The sequence below is a fragment of the Olea europaea genome, unplaced genomic scaffold (assembly GCF_002742605.1).
Source record: "Olea europaea var. sylvestris unplaced genomic scaffold, O_europaea_v1 scaffold732, whole genome shotgun sequence".
Classification (NCBI taxonomy): Eukaryota; Viridiplantae; Streptophyta; class Magnoliopsida; order Lamiales; family Oleaceae; genus Olea; species Olea europaea.
In genome coordinates this window covers 408,168-423,668 of record NW_019265723.1, presented here as the reverse complement: position 1 = coordinate 423,668, position 15,501 = coordinate 408,168, and the positions used below count along the sequence as shown (strand labels likewise).

General features: G+C 35.0%; 2 protein-coding genes across 3 annotated transcripts in view; both read left to right on the top strand.

The window, feature by feature from the left end:
- The first annotated feature begins 2,164 nt into the window (after window positions 1-2,164).
- LOC111390962 (protein JASON) lies at window positions 2,165-6,504 on the top strand. The gene is made up of 7 exons (XM_023016093.1): window positions 2,165-2,542; window positions 2,631-2,688; window positions 2,820-2,905; window positions 4,016-4,263; window positions 4,648-5,455; window positions 5,575-5,657; window positions 6,161-6,504. The coding sequence occupies exons 1-7, from the start codon at window positions 2,390-2,392 to the stop codon at window positions 6,273-6,275; spliced, it is 1,551 nt and encodes a 516-aa protein (XP_022871861.1). The 5' UTR covers window positions 2,165-2,389; the 3' UTR covers window positions 6,276-6,504.
- A 2,908-nt stretch (window positions 6,505-9,412) lies between these two features.
- The window catches only part of LOC111390971 (BTB/POZ domain and ankyrin repeat-containing protein NPR2-like), an 8,043-nt gene continuing 1,954 nt past the window's right edge, over window positions 9,413-15,501 (top strand). Inside the window, exons 1-5 of one of the 2 annotated variants that reach the window (XM_023016105.1) lie at window positions 9,413-9,603; window positions 9,816-9,868; window positions 10,523-11,084; window positions 12,298-13,051; window positions 15,128-15,325. In XM_023016105.1, the coding sequence (XP_022871873.1) occupies window positions 10,539-11,084; window positions 12,298-13,051; window positions 15,128-15,325 (1,498 nt within the window). In that variant the 5' untranslated portion in view covers window positions 9,413-9,603; window positions 9,816-9,868; window positions 10,523-10,538. Of the gene's footprint in view, window positions 9,604-9,815; window positions 9,869-10,083; window positions 11,085-12,297; window positions 13,052-15,127; window positions 15,326-15,501 lie in introns of both variants that reach the window. The other variant, XM_023016106.1, reaches the window with a different exon arrangement.

The window sequence follows — 15,501 nt, the reverse complement described above, 5'->3', positions numbered from 1 at the left end:
GAAACCTTCTGCCCATTCGTTTGGCATTTGACGTAGGTTCGCCAAATCGGTCAAAGTAACTTCAGACTCAGTCTTATAAAACTAAGCGTGGAATAATTGTTCCAATTGTTGCCATGTTTGAACATAATTCGCTGGCAAATTAATGAATCAGGAGAAAGCTACTCCTGTTAATGAACTAGGGAAAAGCCTCATTTTATGATAATTAGTCACGTCACCACTTTGCAGTGTGAATCGTCCTATGTCTTCTAGAGTAGACACCTCCTCTAAACCGGTAAACAGTGAGAATTCTGGCACTTTATACCCTCTAGGCCATGGATATGCTTGGTCTATCCAATTAGGATATGGCTTTGTGTAGGTCGGCCTAATGACAGGACGTACCCCAAAAGCCATCTGGTCCTGTACGATTTCCATAATCTGATTTCTTAACATGACGTTGGGGTCATATGGAATCCCTACAGATTGGTTGACCGGTTGATTTACTTGAGGCATGATATTTGTTCCTTGATTAGGAATAAAATTACCATGATTTGGGTCGTTGTTACCATTAGCCTGAACATTCATTCCCTCATTAACACGTGGGGTATTCTGCCCGTTATTTAGGACATTATCTCTTACATTTGAATTACTCTCCAAGTTAGGCGTACCACTACTATTATTATGATTTGGCATTACACCATCCCCTTGGTTTGAAGGAGAGGGACCGAAATGTGGTTCTACCCCTTGACTTGGATTTAGGACTGGGGGATTATGTCCCACAATTGTCTTAGTTTGAAAATGGTTTGCAAGAGGCATAACTGGTTGACAAATTTGGTATACTAACTTATTCATTATTTCATTCAAAGTATTCAGTTATTTGGCCATATTGTCATAGTGTGCATTCCCATTCTGGGTAAATCTTTCCATATTATGAATATTTCGAAAATTTACCTATTTAATGACATCTTGTGTGAGTTCTCCAAGTAGTGTACGCATAGTTCGAGGACTCAACTCTGACATTGATTCGTAACGACTGTTACCGCTTTGATTTTGTCCATCTGTTCGTGGAGAGCTATGCCGCTCCTCATATCACTCGATTACAGACTGGACTCCTCCCTGACTTGCTGCTTCCTTATCAGATCTTTGAGGCATATTGTTTCATCTTTTGTATCTTCAACACCAAACACCACTGTCCCACTGGGCATGCCAAATTGTTTCGCGCGAGTTAGTTGCTAACAATTAAAAAGGGATCAGACGATTGTGTAAGGGACAAATCTCTTGAAACAAAGTCCCAAAAATGGGTGTTTTTATTGGCGATGACTTTACAATTGGAAAATAAAAACAGAATGCTTCCAAGGGGCGCAAGCACACGAGTTACTGAAAAAGCAGTGTTTAAATCTAAATTAAGAAATTTAAAGTTACATATTCTCTGTTTGAGAATGTTTGATTCGGGAGTCTTTTATGTCTTTTTTTCCTTTTATACTCCCTGGATGATCTCTTCGTGATCAATCGCTTAAAAACTGCTTGATCGCTCTATAACTACCCACTTTCCTTGTAATGGCCAACTTGCCATGAAACTGCATTATCTAACTGTTGCCATTACTTTTGTCGTTCAACCGTCTTCAGTTGAATTTCTTGAATCGTGGAACGTGATAGGACTACCCAATAACTGCTTTATTAATTGCACTTTTGGGTAACCATAACATCTTATGTTTGTTAAGATGTTGGGCGACTCGAATGTTTGGACGAGAGCAGGGTCACAGCTCTGGGCGACTGCATGTCAATTCATTCGCTTAAATCTTGGGCGACTTGCAACCTTGGGCGATGGTATTACCGCATTCATGGGCTTCCCTAGTTGGGCCTTTATCCTGCATTGCCTGATTGGATTGTTCTTTTGGGCTATTTGATTTTGGGGATCTTCCAATTGGACTTCATTCCTTGGGCTATTCGACTTGGGCTGAACTTTTTGTGTGTCAACACATACTAATGCCCCGACTCAATTTGTTGACACCCTATTCTTATCCAAACATGGTCTAAAGGAAGTTTAATTGTCCTCAAAGTTGAATATTCAGAAATCCACTTAAAAGTAAATTTAAAGGAAAGCCAAAACATGCTTTCTGAAGTCGCCAAAAAATGGATACGTCCATGTGTCAAATAGAGCGCGCGCGTAGGTATCACTCATACCTCCTCGACTGCGCAAGCGTGTCCTCTAATTTTGCTTTTCCCTCTTCAGAGCTTCTTCTTCGAATTTCAAAACCCACTGGTGCCATCACCACAGTGACACTCCTTCTCTCTCTCTCTCTCTCTCTCTCTCTCTAGTCTAGATAAATAAATGACAATTACATTCCAACACAATTAACCCATCAACCAATCAGATTAAGGTATAAAGGATTACAGATAGATACAGCAGTAAATGGTATGGTCTAGGAAGAAGGAAGGTATAAGTGAAAGTGAAGTAGTAGCACTGGGGCTCCTGCAGAGAGTGACGATTGCAATAATGGGCTGTTTTTTTGGATGTTTACGTATCAAAGATTCCCAACCTCATCTTGTCTCACGCCCTACTACTGTAAGATTACGAACAATTAGAATTTGTTTTGTTTTTTATTTCATAATTTCAAGAATTCGTGGGTTTGTATTTTTGATTTTTCAATTAGGAGCCAGTGGTGACAACCCGCAACCGGAATGCTCTGTCATCTCTATTCCTTTCTGATGGTATTATTTATTTATTTTTTCTTTTATTTTATGACAGCATCAAAGGAAAGTTTTTGTATGAAATTATTGAAATGCTTTTGGTTTGGGGGTTTTGATTGATGAAATGTTAAAAATTTTAATGGATTAAATAGATGATTCACGTCAAGAGGCTGAGAAAATTCGGAAATTGGATAATTCTCAGCTTGAAGAACTTGATTTCAGAGAGCTCAAGGAGGAGGTCTGTTTCTAAATTGATGTTTAAAATGTATCATGATATTTCTTGATATATATTAAATTCAAATTTATGATTTGCATTCCTAACTTGAATTGCGTAGAAATAGAGATTTTTGTTTTTTACAATCAAATTGATTCTTGTTATAGTGTATGCGTAGACCTGAATTCAATTATATAAAGTCATCTGAAGGTAAACATGGTTATCTGATGCTTCATCTGCAATAAAGGTTGACTTGAAACTGACATAGAACGCCAAGATAAATTTGATTTACTGTGTTCTAGTGATTTTTGAGCTTTTTTTCTTAATCCTTGTTTTATGTAGCACATGATAAATCAGTAGTGAAGTCATTTATATAAAGTCAGCTATATATTAAAACATAAGGTCTAAATCAGGTAGCAAACTGCTTGCCTGTCACCTTTGTGCGTATTATCGTTATTTGTGTATTGGATGTTAGAATTGAGTCGAATAGCACTTGGTTTGTACATGACTGAATAAATAGTGAGCTCCTGAATCTATGGATTCATGAAAAATTTAACAAATCACGACGACCATATGATTAATTGGCGAGCTGAATAAAAAATGAGTCAAGCTAATGTGTCCTGGTTCCAGTGTCAAGAACAACATCTAATTACGGAACAAGCATGTTCTTTATAATGACAATGACAGTAAATTAGGTAGCATGTTGATTTTATTTTTTCTTAATTATCTATTTACCTTAATGTTACTTATGGTATTAGCGTATCTTTGTTACCTCTCAAAAGTGTTGAGAAATTACAGATACTTTATTGCTTTGCATGATTCTATTTATTTGTAGAAATGTCTTAATCTTATACATTAAAAAGATTATCAATGGAATCTGTGCACTTAAATACAGTACACCAACGAAAGCCAGTTCTTCTTTTTCAAAAAGGAATCAAAGATTATTCTTATTCTTTCATGACTGAACACTTCACACTGTTTGCATATAGATACATAGATACAAAAAAAACCAGTCTCACTGCTCCACCATAGAAATGTAAATAATACAGATGCTTATGTATGTATACGTGCATAAATATATGTCCATGCTTTATGCATTTAGAGACGCCTAAGTTGAGTAATAATATTCTGCAGGCTAAGTTCCTCAAAGCTTGTGGAACTCTGCCTGAGACTCCTGCTGAAATTCGAAAAGCCTCAGAGAAATGGAACGATGCATCAGCTAAAGATGCAGATGCAACACCTATGAAATTCAATTCTTGGCTCTCTAATGCATCCATTGAGAAACTCAACTTAGAGAATCAACCTAATGAACCTCCTACACCTGGCAAAATTTGTGAAGAACAGAGAATGGAATCAAGTTCATTGGTGGAAACTCCGAGCAGGTAAAGCTACCAATTTTTGTATATGACTATGAAACCATTCAGCAGCTAATATCTATTAGCATGTACTTGCAATGGAAACTCAAATCATTTCTTTTTCTGCTTTCCTCTTTTCATATTTGGCACTTTGAGTTGATAACTTGACATCCCCCCAATTCATACCCAAGAAAAGAAATAATCCTGAAGTGTTGCTGGAAAATTACATGGATTACTAAGCACTTGATTGCCTCTTGTTTATAATTTGTTTATAATGGTTAAACCGCTTTTTATCCATATTTCGTAGGACTCACAGGTAATACCCACTGAGCCACCATTAGTTTCTATTTGTTTATAATTTAAACCATTTATAATCACCTATGAAACAAGCTTTGATATTCTGTTTTCCAGCTGCATGACTGATGGAATGATAACGAGACAAGGTTATACCAATTCCACTTCAGGTGGTAGCATTCAGAATGTTATCACAACCCCAGACGTACATGCTAATGTCACTCATAGTTTCACATCTTCATCTGTTCTATCAATGGATATGGCACCAAGTGTACAATTCAAAAACAAATCTGTTCATTTTGAATGTGAGTCTGATATGCGTTCATTTCAATCCAAAGGCTCTTCATCTGACATTTCCATTCAAAACTTGAAGCAATCTGGATGTGCTGGTAATTATAATAAATCAACGCTGTTACCATTTCCAACCCCATTAAAACTAACTGATGAGATGCAAACACCGGGCACTGTTTTCCCTGGATATCTTGACAATATGGTGGATGGAAAAACTGCTAAAATCAGATCTCAGTACGTTTACTCTGTCTTGAAGCCAGTGGAGAATTCCACCCAGTGGAAGGTATTGAAGGATGAAAATTCTGATCCTCATCACCTAAGAGAATCTCTTCAGCATGTCGATGAAGGAACCCCAACATCAGAAATGGAGATGAAAGAACTTTCAGCAAGAAAAGATATGAAGGTTGAAGGAAGCTTGTCTTCTTGGTTGAAACCTCCTTCAGCAAATCAAGATGACAATAATCAACGGTCTGGTTCCATATCTGGTGATAATATTCATTGTGGGAGAACTCCAAGTGATAGGCCTATCCTTGGAATGGTTGCAGCTCACTGGAATGATGATGAAAATTCTCGTATTTCACCTAAATGGTGGGATGGAAATGGAATTCCAAATTCAACCAATAAGTATAAAGAGGTTTGTTTGCTTCTATATTAATCTTTTCTTCTTTTAGCCCATTTCTCTTGTTCGGTCCTATTATTTTTATCTAGCTAACATAACCAAAAACTGGTGAATTTTTTCTGTATCTTTTGCAGGATCAGAAAGTTAATTGGCATGCAACACCATTTGAGGAGAGGCTAGAGAAGGCACTGTGTGAAGAAACTTTTCTCTCTCAGACGTATGTCACGTTTCTCCCACAATGAATATTAGCACCAATGCTTTTGGGAACTTCTTAATGCTTTTCGTCCCAAGGGTAGTTCATCTTAGTGTTTTTTTTTTTTTTTTTTCCTCCCTCGGAATTGGCCGTAGCTAGATAATGGGTCACGAGGTTCTATGCATGACAATAATATAGATGGGACAATTACATCATTTGTTGCATCTAGTAAGATGGGAAGATTACCTCAGGAAAATACTACAGAGAAACTAATCCTATAGGAGCAAGTGATTGAGCTAACAGCTAATAATGCTTCCAAGGCCCTCGTGTCTTTTGTTCAAGATTTGGGTATCCAATTTATTTGTACATGTTTGTCTATTATATGCTGAAAGCTACACCATACAGTTGTTATTTTGCACGCTTTATCCCGTGCAAAGATATTGAATGTTAATTTTTATTTTTGTGATTCTCTCTCAGAAAAAAACGATTACATTGATTTTCCATTTCTGTTACATGTTTGGTTGCAGGAAGCAAATCAGTGGGACTCCTTCAATTGAATTTAATGAAACCGAAGAATCCGATACTGCTCTATCACAGTTGCAGCAGTCTTCAGCACATTTTAAATCTGTCGTTTCATTCTAATGAAGGCGTGAAGCATTGTAATATGTATTATGTGTTCTCAAACATTTACTGCATGTTGGAATTCTTATTTCTTGTGTCGTGAACTATTAGATAATTTGGTTACAGCAAATTTCTGTAAACTCGAGCTATAATGGTTGTTGCCCTGGTAGCTTCCTGCTGCATGGCGATGTTCATTTTGTGTTTGCAATGAACATGGAGAAATCTTTATACAGTGTTTGATTCTTCTAAATTTTTCTGTCAATACTATTTACTTATCCAGTACATAGTGTTACAAAATGCCTCGTGCAACTAATCTCGAGTGCTTAAATCGCATAGCTTTTGAATGATCTTGAATCCTTTTCCACTTCCCTTTCTTTAGTGTTTATCTTTTTTTTAACTTCATCTTTGACAAAATGACATTTTAACATTCAAATAGATGGAAGTACTACAAAACCGAAAGGTCAGGGGTCCAGCTGCCACAATTTTAAAGTTGTATACCTAATTACTCTATTTTACTAGGTTGGGACCCTAAATGTAATTTTGGACCAGTGCATGTGGTTTTGTTATGTGGAAGTTAGACCTTATATCTTATTTTCTTCTAAAAATTGAAAAAATGCCCTCAATTTAGTATACAAGTGTCGCATTATTTTAAAAAGTGCGCTTAGGTGTGAAGTGTGGGCAAAACACCTTGCATTGGGCCTAAGAGCGCTTTTCATTTTTTTAAATATAATATTTTATAATTTAGATATTCGATAGGTACTATTTTAATTATTAAATATGATTTAAAATGATATTAAAATAAGAAATGGTTTTTTATGCCTAGCCTTGCTTAACTCGAAACTTGACCTCCATGTTTTACGTATTTTAGAACACTGATTTTTTTATATATATCCATTTCCCATTTCCAACACTCATTGGCCCATTTGTAACCAAAACCTACCTCATCTCAAACCCTAACCCAATCCCAAATGCTTCCACCTTAACTCATAGCACCCAAAGCCTTACAACTCTCCATTGCCGCCACCTCCACCCACGACCATTAGAGGCGAATTTCGCCACAAGGCCCACAACCATGCCTTTGAACTGAAGCCTCCTACCACCTCCGTTAATGTCCACCCCAATCAACAGCCTATTCCCTCCATCAATAACCTGAAAAAACAACCTTAATTCATGACTACACAAATAGAAGCTATGTTTGGCAGCACAATCGTGAACTATTGAATTATATGGCTCATCTAAAAGTTAATTAAAATTTATATCAAAATCAACAATTAGTTTTAACAACATTTTTACGGAATCCTCAATTTTTCAACTACACATTTTATCAACTTTTAAAAAAAAACAAAAAATTTTAGATTTTATCCAAACTAAACGGGAGCATAATGTTATAGAAATCAATCTTGACATTAATTTAAAAATTATAAAAGGCCAATTATTAAAAGGACGAACTAGTGTCAAATCGTTGACAAGATAATTGTATAAATAATGAAATTCTTATATTATTGTCTATGCAAGATAATTGTATAAAGGGACATTTTTAAGAATGTCCAATTTTAAGGGTATGAATTGAAAAGTGTCAACTCATTTGAATTTAGTGTCAACTTGTCTATTAGGCCCTTAATGAAAAGTTACATTTTGAAATGGTATTCTCGACATATTAAATGTCATTCTCGACATTTGATTTTTTATCAATTTGTCACGAATTTTGAGAAGTGACTCCTATGAAAAGTTACATTAAAATAATGTTTCTTGACATTTCATATATTATTCTCGACATTCGAACACCGTTTCATTTGTCTAGAATGACATTTTATTTTGAACATGACATTTCTCTACATTTAAAAATGGAGTTCTCGACATTTCTGAATCAATGAAAAACATAGCATTTATTGTGATTTGACATGTATACTTTTTGAAATAAATATGGCAGGTTATGTGTCAAAATTTTATTGCCCAATAACAATATTGCAAAAATGTCCTTTTTTTGGTCTTAGTGTGGAATTATAAATTGTTAATAAGGGTATTTTGTTTTAAATTCTTCCAAATTAGACATTTTTGCAATGGTGTACAGTTTTGCAAATGATTAGGTAAAAATGGACATTTTGTGAAATTTCCTTTTGTATAAATAATCAGCCGAGCACCTTCAAACCCTGCTTCAGCATGTCCACCCAGGTGGCGACCAAGAACAAGGACGGTGGATGGGGCACTGATTCGAAGATTTGAGTACAATGTGAAGAACCTATGCCCGTATTTGGTATCGATGAAAAAGTTATGCCTTTGTTAGGCATCAATTAAAATTTTAATTTTAATAAAAGTTAAAGTCAATAATTAATTTTAACCATATATTTTATGAGTCATATAACTTTTCAATCATGTATTTCACCAACTTTTATCAAAATTTATTAAAAATTTGATTTCAATTTTTACCAAACAAAGACTATATGTTATCACTTCAAATCATGCTACACGTCCAGGCTTGAATTCAAACGTAACACATGTTAACGAATGATTAGACAATTTGAAAAATTAAAATTAAAACATCAAATTATTTTCTAATATGTCAGTTTATCTTTTTATTTCCTTTTTTTAACACTGGACAAATAGCTTTATTCTTATCCTTTCCTCTACCCCTGTCAGTCATGTCAATACTTTTTGTTAGTTGATTTCATTATCATAAGGCGGCTCTAAATGAGCATGACACGCTGTTTTTGGGTGAATAGACGGCAGAGATAAAGAAAAAGTGGTGTTATGGTACGTTAATAACTTATCTTATATTCACAGGTTCAACAATGGACCCCACATTTTGGCATTTGTTCCTGAGTTTTTGGCTTTTTACTTGCCATAACGCCAAACAAGGAAGTCCAAAGAATCTAGACATGTAAAGAACAAATACATGTTTGGCTATGCTTAAAAAGTTTACTTATCTATTAGTGGCCACTATTTTAAATAATTAAGTTACTTGTTTTGATGTAATGTAAGAGATGCTTTTGGAATATATAAATTTTTTACTTAAAAAAAAAAAGGAAGAAAGAGTAATCCAAGTATATCTCCAGCTAAAATTACTTAAATTTTTACTTATTTTAAGGAACTACCAAACATGATCTAATTTGTCGACGTGGGTTTCAGGTTTCTTAAACATCACATGGCTCCTCAATCACCTTTTGTACGCACGACAAAAATATTTACATCACTTCCACTTGTTGGGCTAAGATTTTGTGTCACTTGCTCTCCAATTCATATCCTTGTTCCATCAGCCTTCTTGATCTTTTATCGTTTCATTGCCCTTTCCAGCGAAGTCAAACCACAAAGATTCAACCAAAGTGAATAAGCTTTTTATCTTAGCTAAACGGTCAGCAACTTGCTTTTCTTTTTTGGCCCGTTTCTTGAACACTTTGATATGTTTGAAGGTCGTAGATGAAGTGTTTGTTAAAAGAACTCGAAGGGTGTTCTTATGCTATGTTACCCTGATTTTGTTTCTTGGACTTGGGTTGCATTTATGTGATTGCTAGCTTGAGTTTTAGTCATTCCTGCAAGTTAAGAAATTGAAGTTTCTCTGCGCAGATTGCCCACGGATTCAACCAAAGTGAAAAAGTTTCTTAAATCTTAACTAGAAGGTAAGCAATTTGCTGTTCTTTTTTTGGCCCGTTTCTTGAACAGTTTTATGTGTTTGAAGGTCGTAGATGAAATGTTTGTTAAAAGAAGTCGAAGGGTGTTCTTATGCTATGTTAACTCTGGTTTTTGTTTCTTGGACTTGGGTTGCATATATGTGATTGCTAGCTTGAGTTTTAGTCATTTCTGCAAGTTATGAAATTGAAGTTTCTCTGCGCAGATTGCCCGCCGATTCTGGTGGTGACCAGATGAGATTACGAACAAATTGGTGCTTTGACTTATGAGATGCATGTGTTGGTTTGAGGGGTTTTCTCTGATTTGAGAATTTGGGGGGTGGGGGGGATATTGTTTATGTTTGTTATAAGGAACTTGTTGTGATTTGATAAATTGGTTATGCTTGAAGAGTGGAAATGTATAGGAATTTCATTTTGCTTTAGTTAGAGTTGGAAACTACTCAGAAAATTGAATCTTCTTGAGTGTTTTCATTATCTTGAGAGCAAGGCTTGAATTTTGACTGCTGGAACTTATTTTCTTAGAAGTATTTGATGGTCCAGAAGGATCCAGAGTACCTAGTCTCCTCTTGATCCTGGCTTTATGTAGATTTTGGTTATTAAGTTCAGTTGCAATTTGATTTGCGCTTTTGTGTTCTGGATAAACAGGAGACAAATATTAGTTATGGAAAGTGGAAATGACTATTCTTTATCAACCGACTTTGTTGCTTCTGATCTTTCAATGGAGTCGAATAGCTTCAGCATACTTTCCCCCTCCAGCTATGAAGTAGGAACCAATCTTGAATTGTTGAGTTTGAATCGACTCAGTGACAGCCTTGAAAAGCTTTTGCTTGATCCTGAGTATGACCACAGTGATGCAGTGATAGAAGTCGAGGGAACTCCTGTGGGTGTCAATCGCTGTATTTTGGCTGCACGGAGTCCGTTTTTCCATGAGCTGTTTAAGAATGGGAATGGAAGTTCTGTTACGGAAAATAAGACGAAATATCTCATGTCAGAATTGGTGCCTCATTACACAATTGGGCGTGAAGCATTTAAGGTTCTCTTAACTTATTTATATACTGGAAAGCTTAAGTCATCTCCACCCGAAGTTTCAACATGTGTTGATGAATCTTGTAGTCATGATGCTTGTCGCCCTGCAATTAATTATGCTGTGGAACTGATGTATGGTTCTGCCACCTTTCAGATTAAAGAACTTGTTATGCTTGTTCAGGTTCGTCTCGTCTCTAACTGGTTAAGTTGTTCACATTGATGTTGAGAATTATAAACCACAGAGCCATAATTCAAAGAAATAAAAATAAATACTGTAAGATTTTATGGAAGAAAAATATATTTTCCTTATTCACATAGAAAGAAGACGATACATATATATATATATATATATATATATATATATACACACACACACAATATAAATAAGGAATCTCTATAATTACCCTATAATTAGGCCCATAACAAATACTTAAGAATAGAAAATATTTATAGAGGTTCGTCTCAATGTTAGACTATATTTCTCTCCAATTCACTATGATTAAAAAAGGTTTACAAGAGAAAATCACACTCCTGTCCTCTCTAGCCTCTCTCCTCTCTTTTATGATAATATAATAAAATTTAAGGACAGCTACCTATTTATAAATTAAATAATGGTAAAATCAAATTTTACAAGGACTACAATTTTTTTAATAGAATTTTACAAGAATACAAATTTCTAAACAGTCCTTAATGAAATTTTGGTCCGGGGGTTCCGCCATCTGCACCCCCGGGAAGGCCCTTCGATCCGCTACCAGCTCCGCAAGGAAAGTGGCAATAATTATGATCGACATTGATTAGGTTCCATAACTTAACAATTGAATGAGTATGCATACATATGGTGTTCACTTTTGGAGTTTCGAGAATCTTTTTCAAAAAGATAGGATTATTTCTTTTATTATTGGTTTAAGCTTCATCAAACATTGTTTTCTGAATGTCTTTGACTTCAAATTACTGTGTTATTCTGCTAAGAAATTAACTAAATCTCGAGGATGCATAAGGTCCCTACAGAACATAAATTTCTGCATAAATTCACAACAAGTATACAATTAGTCAAATGAATTTGCTTTATGCTCTTTGGAAAAATAACTGGAAAATTTATTCTGATCGTGTGGTTATTTGTCTCTAAACATGCTTATCTATCCACATGTTACCCACGTATTCCTTTCGTAGCAGGAAGTGTTAACATTATGTGGCTATTAATATGCCACTTCTATCATCTCTCTCTCTCTGTGCCGCCTATTAGTTTTGTGTAATGCATCTTGATTGGAACCAGCATATCATGCTGAATGATGGACTACTATTCTTTTCACTGTTAAAGATTGGGCGTACCCTGCATTTATTCCATAATAACATGCATTCTGATAAGTGATAACACATCCTTTGTTTGCATGCAGCGCCGTCTTCTTGACTTCGTTTATAAAGCTTTTGCTGAAGATATCATTCCAATCCTTGTTGTAGCCTTTCAATGCCAATTAGAGCAACTTCTGTCATACTGTGTCCAGAGATTAGTGCACTCAGATTTAGACAAAGTAGTTCTTGAGAAGGAGCTTGATCGTGAAGTTCAAAGTGGCATTCAATCACTGCTCCTTGAATCTCAAAAATCTAGTGAACATGCTTTGGCGAGTGTGGATCTGGTGAATGAAAAGAGAATTGGAAGGATTCACAAGGCATTAGATTCTAATGATGTTGAATTGGTGAAGTTACTTCTTCAGGAATCTAGTATCACATTAGATGCTGCTTATGCTCTTCATTATGCTGCTGCCTATTGTAATCCTAAGGTTGTGAATGAAGTGCTCAACTTAGGTAATGCTGATGTCAACCTTAGGAATTCTCGAGGGTACACTGTGCTTCATGTAGCAGCCCGGCGTAAGGATCCATCAGTAATAGTGGGGCTGCTGAACCAGGGCGCGTCCATATCTGATACTACAATGAATGGACAGACGGCTGTTAAAATATGCCGGAGGTTAACGAGGCCAAAGGATTATAATGAAGAAACGAAACAGGGCCATGAAATTAATAAGGATCGTTTATGTATTGATGTACTTGAGAGAGAGATGCTTCGGAATCCATTGTCTGGGAACGAATCTATGTCAACAATGATGGTGCCTGATAATCTTCACATGAGTCTGTTGCTTTTTGAAAATAGAGGTAAGAGTCAATGATAGAATGCATTTCCCGTAAAGTTGAAAAACCTTTTGCAAAAATGGATATGTTGTGCTGTGTTTATTAGTGCTTTTTTAATGTTTTTATAATTTTTTTAAGGGTTGATAGGATAAGATAAAATCACTCTAGAGTATCTGTTGGGAGTGTGTCAAGGCAATCAATAAATGAAAGAAGATAAACTGATAAGATAAATGTGGGTCTTGCAAGGATCATATTTTGCTAGAAGGATAGTATGAAGCTTCTCTTTTAATGGCCTTCACATTCCTTAATACCTAGTATAAAAATGGAAATGATTTAAGGAATACTGTTATATTTGTGATGAAGACTTGCATATTCTCTTCCATAAGATGTTAGAATTTGCTCTTCTGAACCTATGCATGTATATGCTATGTGCTCATTTTGAGAATCCAATTTCTTGTAATTCTCTCTGTCATTTGCATTGTCTATTAGACTATTACTATTAGTACTATATCGATACTATAAATATTTGATTAAGCCTATGTTTGGTCCCTATTTTTTCAAAAAATCATTTTTTTTTAAACTGATTTTCAACCACACTTTCTTCCATAAAATAATTTTATGCGCAAACAAAAAATTTTCCTTATTTTTTAACCACCCATTCTCGAACAAAATGCTATTCCAAAATGCATTTTGGTCGAAAAAGGGGCTCAAACAAGCACTAAGTTTTTAAACCTCAAATTTATTTTTGAATAAATTAGGTAAAATGTGACCAGGAGGATTGACGAAGATGAATAGTAGGATCTCTTGGTGACAGATATATAACACAATGTTTAAAACTTTGGAAGTCAATTTAAAATACATCCATTCTGTTTATATTAAACTTTATTGTCAACTGATTCCTGCAACGACTATCACTAATCAACTCAAAACATGCTATTTACAGCTGATAGATATGTTATATCCACGTCTTTATCTTTTGGTGGATAAGGTTCCGTATTTCTTTTGTATTTTAATTATGTACATATACTACTATAACCCTTGTTAGAAACTCACATGAGGATTTCCATGTGCTTTATTTAGCCTGATCTAATTCAACCGTGATGCTAGTCATGTATAACTTTATTATTGTGTTTGACACGTCCGTATCCATTGTTTTGGCCAGCGTTCTAAAGAATGTGCCTAGGCGTGAGGCACAGACAAAGCGCTTTGCTTTGACAGTAAGTGCAAATTAAGCGGTCAACTGCTAAGTTAATCGTTTAACGCGTCCCTATTAATTTATTTAATTTTTAATTTTTCCCCTTTTTAAAAAACCTTTTATTTGACTTTAATTTCAAGTTTTTAAATGATTTTATGTGAACATAAATAAAAAATGACTTTATCTGATAAAGATTTAGATAAAATTTAAGCTACAGTACTGTCTATATTATGTAATTATGATTTTGAGACTTGTCGTATCGTTGGAAACTTCGAAAGTATGTATGAAGTTTCTATAAATCTGTTAAGTAGGATTTGTCTAGTTGAAAATTGAAGTTATGCAAAATAGTCTAGTTTTTGCATTTTGAAAACTTGAAAATTGTATAATTGATTAATTGTAGGAATTATTAAGTAAATATAGAATTTATTAAATTTAGATGTTTGGTATGTATTATTTTAATTATTAAAACTTTTTAGAATGACTAAGAATTTATAATAAAAAAAATAAGTAACACTTTTTTACAGGCCTAGGCGCAGCGTGAAATCTGGCCTCCACATCCAGTCACGTTTTACGTTTTTTTGGAACACTGGTTAAAGTATAGTTTGTATGTACTTGTACGGTAATCAACATAATGCACTATTTGCACTGTATTCCTTTTGCCGGTTGAAAAATCATTTGTTGCTAAATTGAGAAAGAAGCATGCCCCATATTCAGGGATAAATGCTCCATGTTGATTAATAAACTCCTGGAACCTATTAAAATTTGGTTTCACTTTACAGGGATGGTTCCTACATTTCGATTAATGTTGTAATCAACATTATCATAGTTCAGATCTGCCTTTATTTTCACCTAATGATGCGTTTACATTAAGTTTGAGTTTTATAAATCCTGTTTTTATCCGGCAGTGGCGATGGCACGAGCCCTCTTTCCTCTAGAAGCCAGATTAGCCATGCAGTTAGCACGTGCAGATTCTACCTCAGAGTTCGCTGGCCTTTCAGCATCTAAAGGAACATATGGGAATTTGGAAGAGGTGGATTTAAAAGAAATGTCACCTGAGCAAGTCAAAAGGTTCCAGTTGAGGCTGCAATCGCTACAAAAAACTGGTAAGTTCAAACTAAGCTTTACACAACCTTCCGTGATCTAATCACTTGCTGTTGAGTGCATGAATTGATTATTCAGTCTTTTTGGCTGCTTATCACAATTAGAAAATATAAGTAGAAAACTGTAACATCAAATCTGGGTTCATGAGGCAAATGGAAAACTTGATAGATTTTCAAAT

Bases quoted from the DNA above. Each gene is read 5' to 3' on its own strand.
- LOC111390962 (XM_023016093.1), top strand. From the start codon at position 2,390: ATGGTATGGTCTAGGAAGAAGGAAGGTATAAGTGAAAGTGAAGTAGTA. The intron at 2,689-2,819 runs GTATTATTTATT...TGGATTAAATAG, and splicing joins ATCTCTATTCCTTTCTGATG to ATGATTCACGTCAAGAGGCT. The intron at 2,906-4,015 runs GTCTGTTTCTAA...AATATTCTGCAG, and splicing joins TCAGAGAGCTCAAGGAGGAG to GCTAAGTTCCTCAAAGCTTG.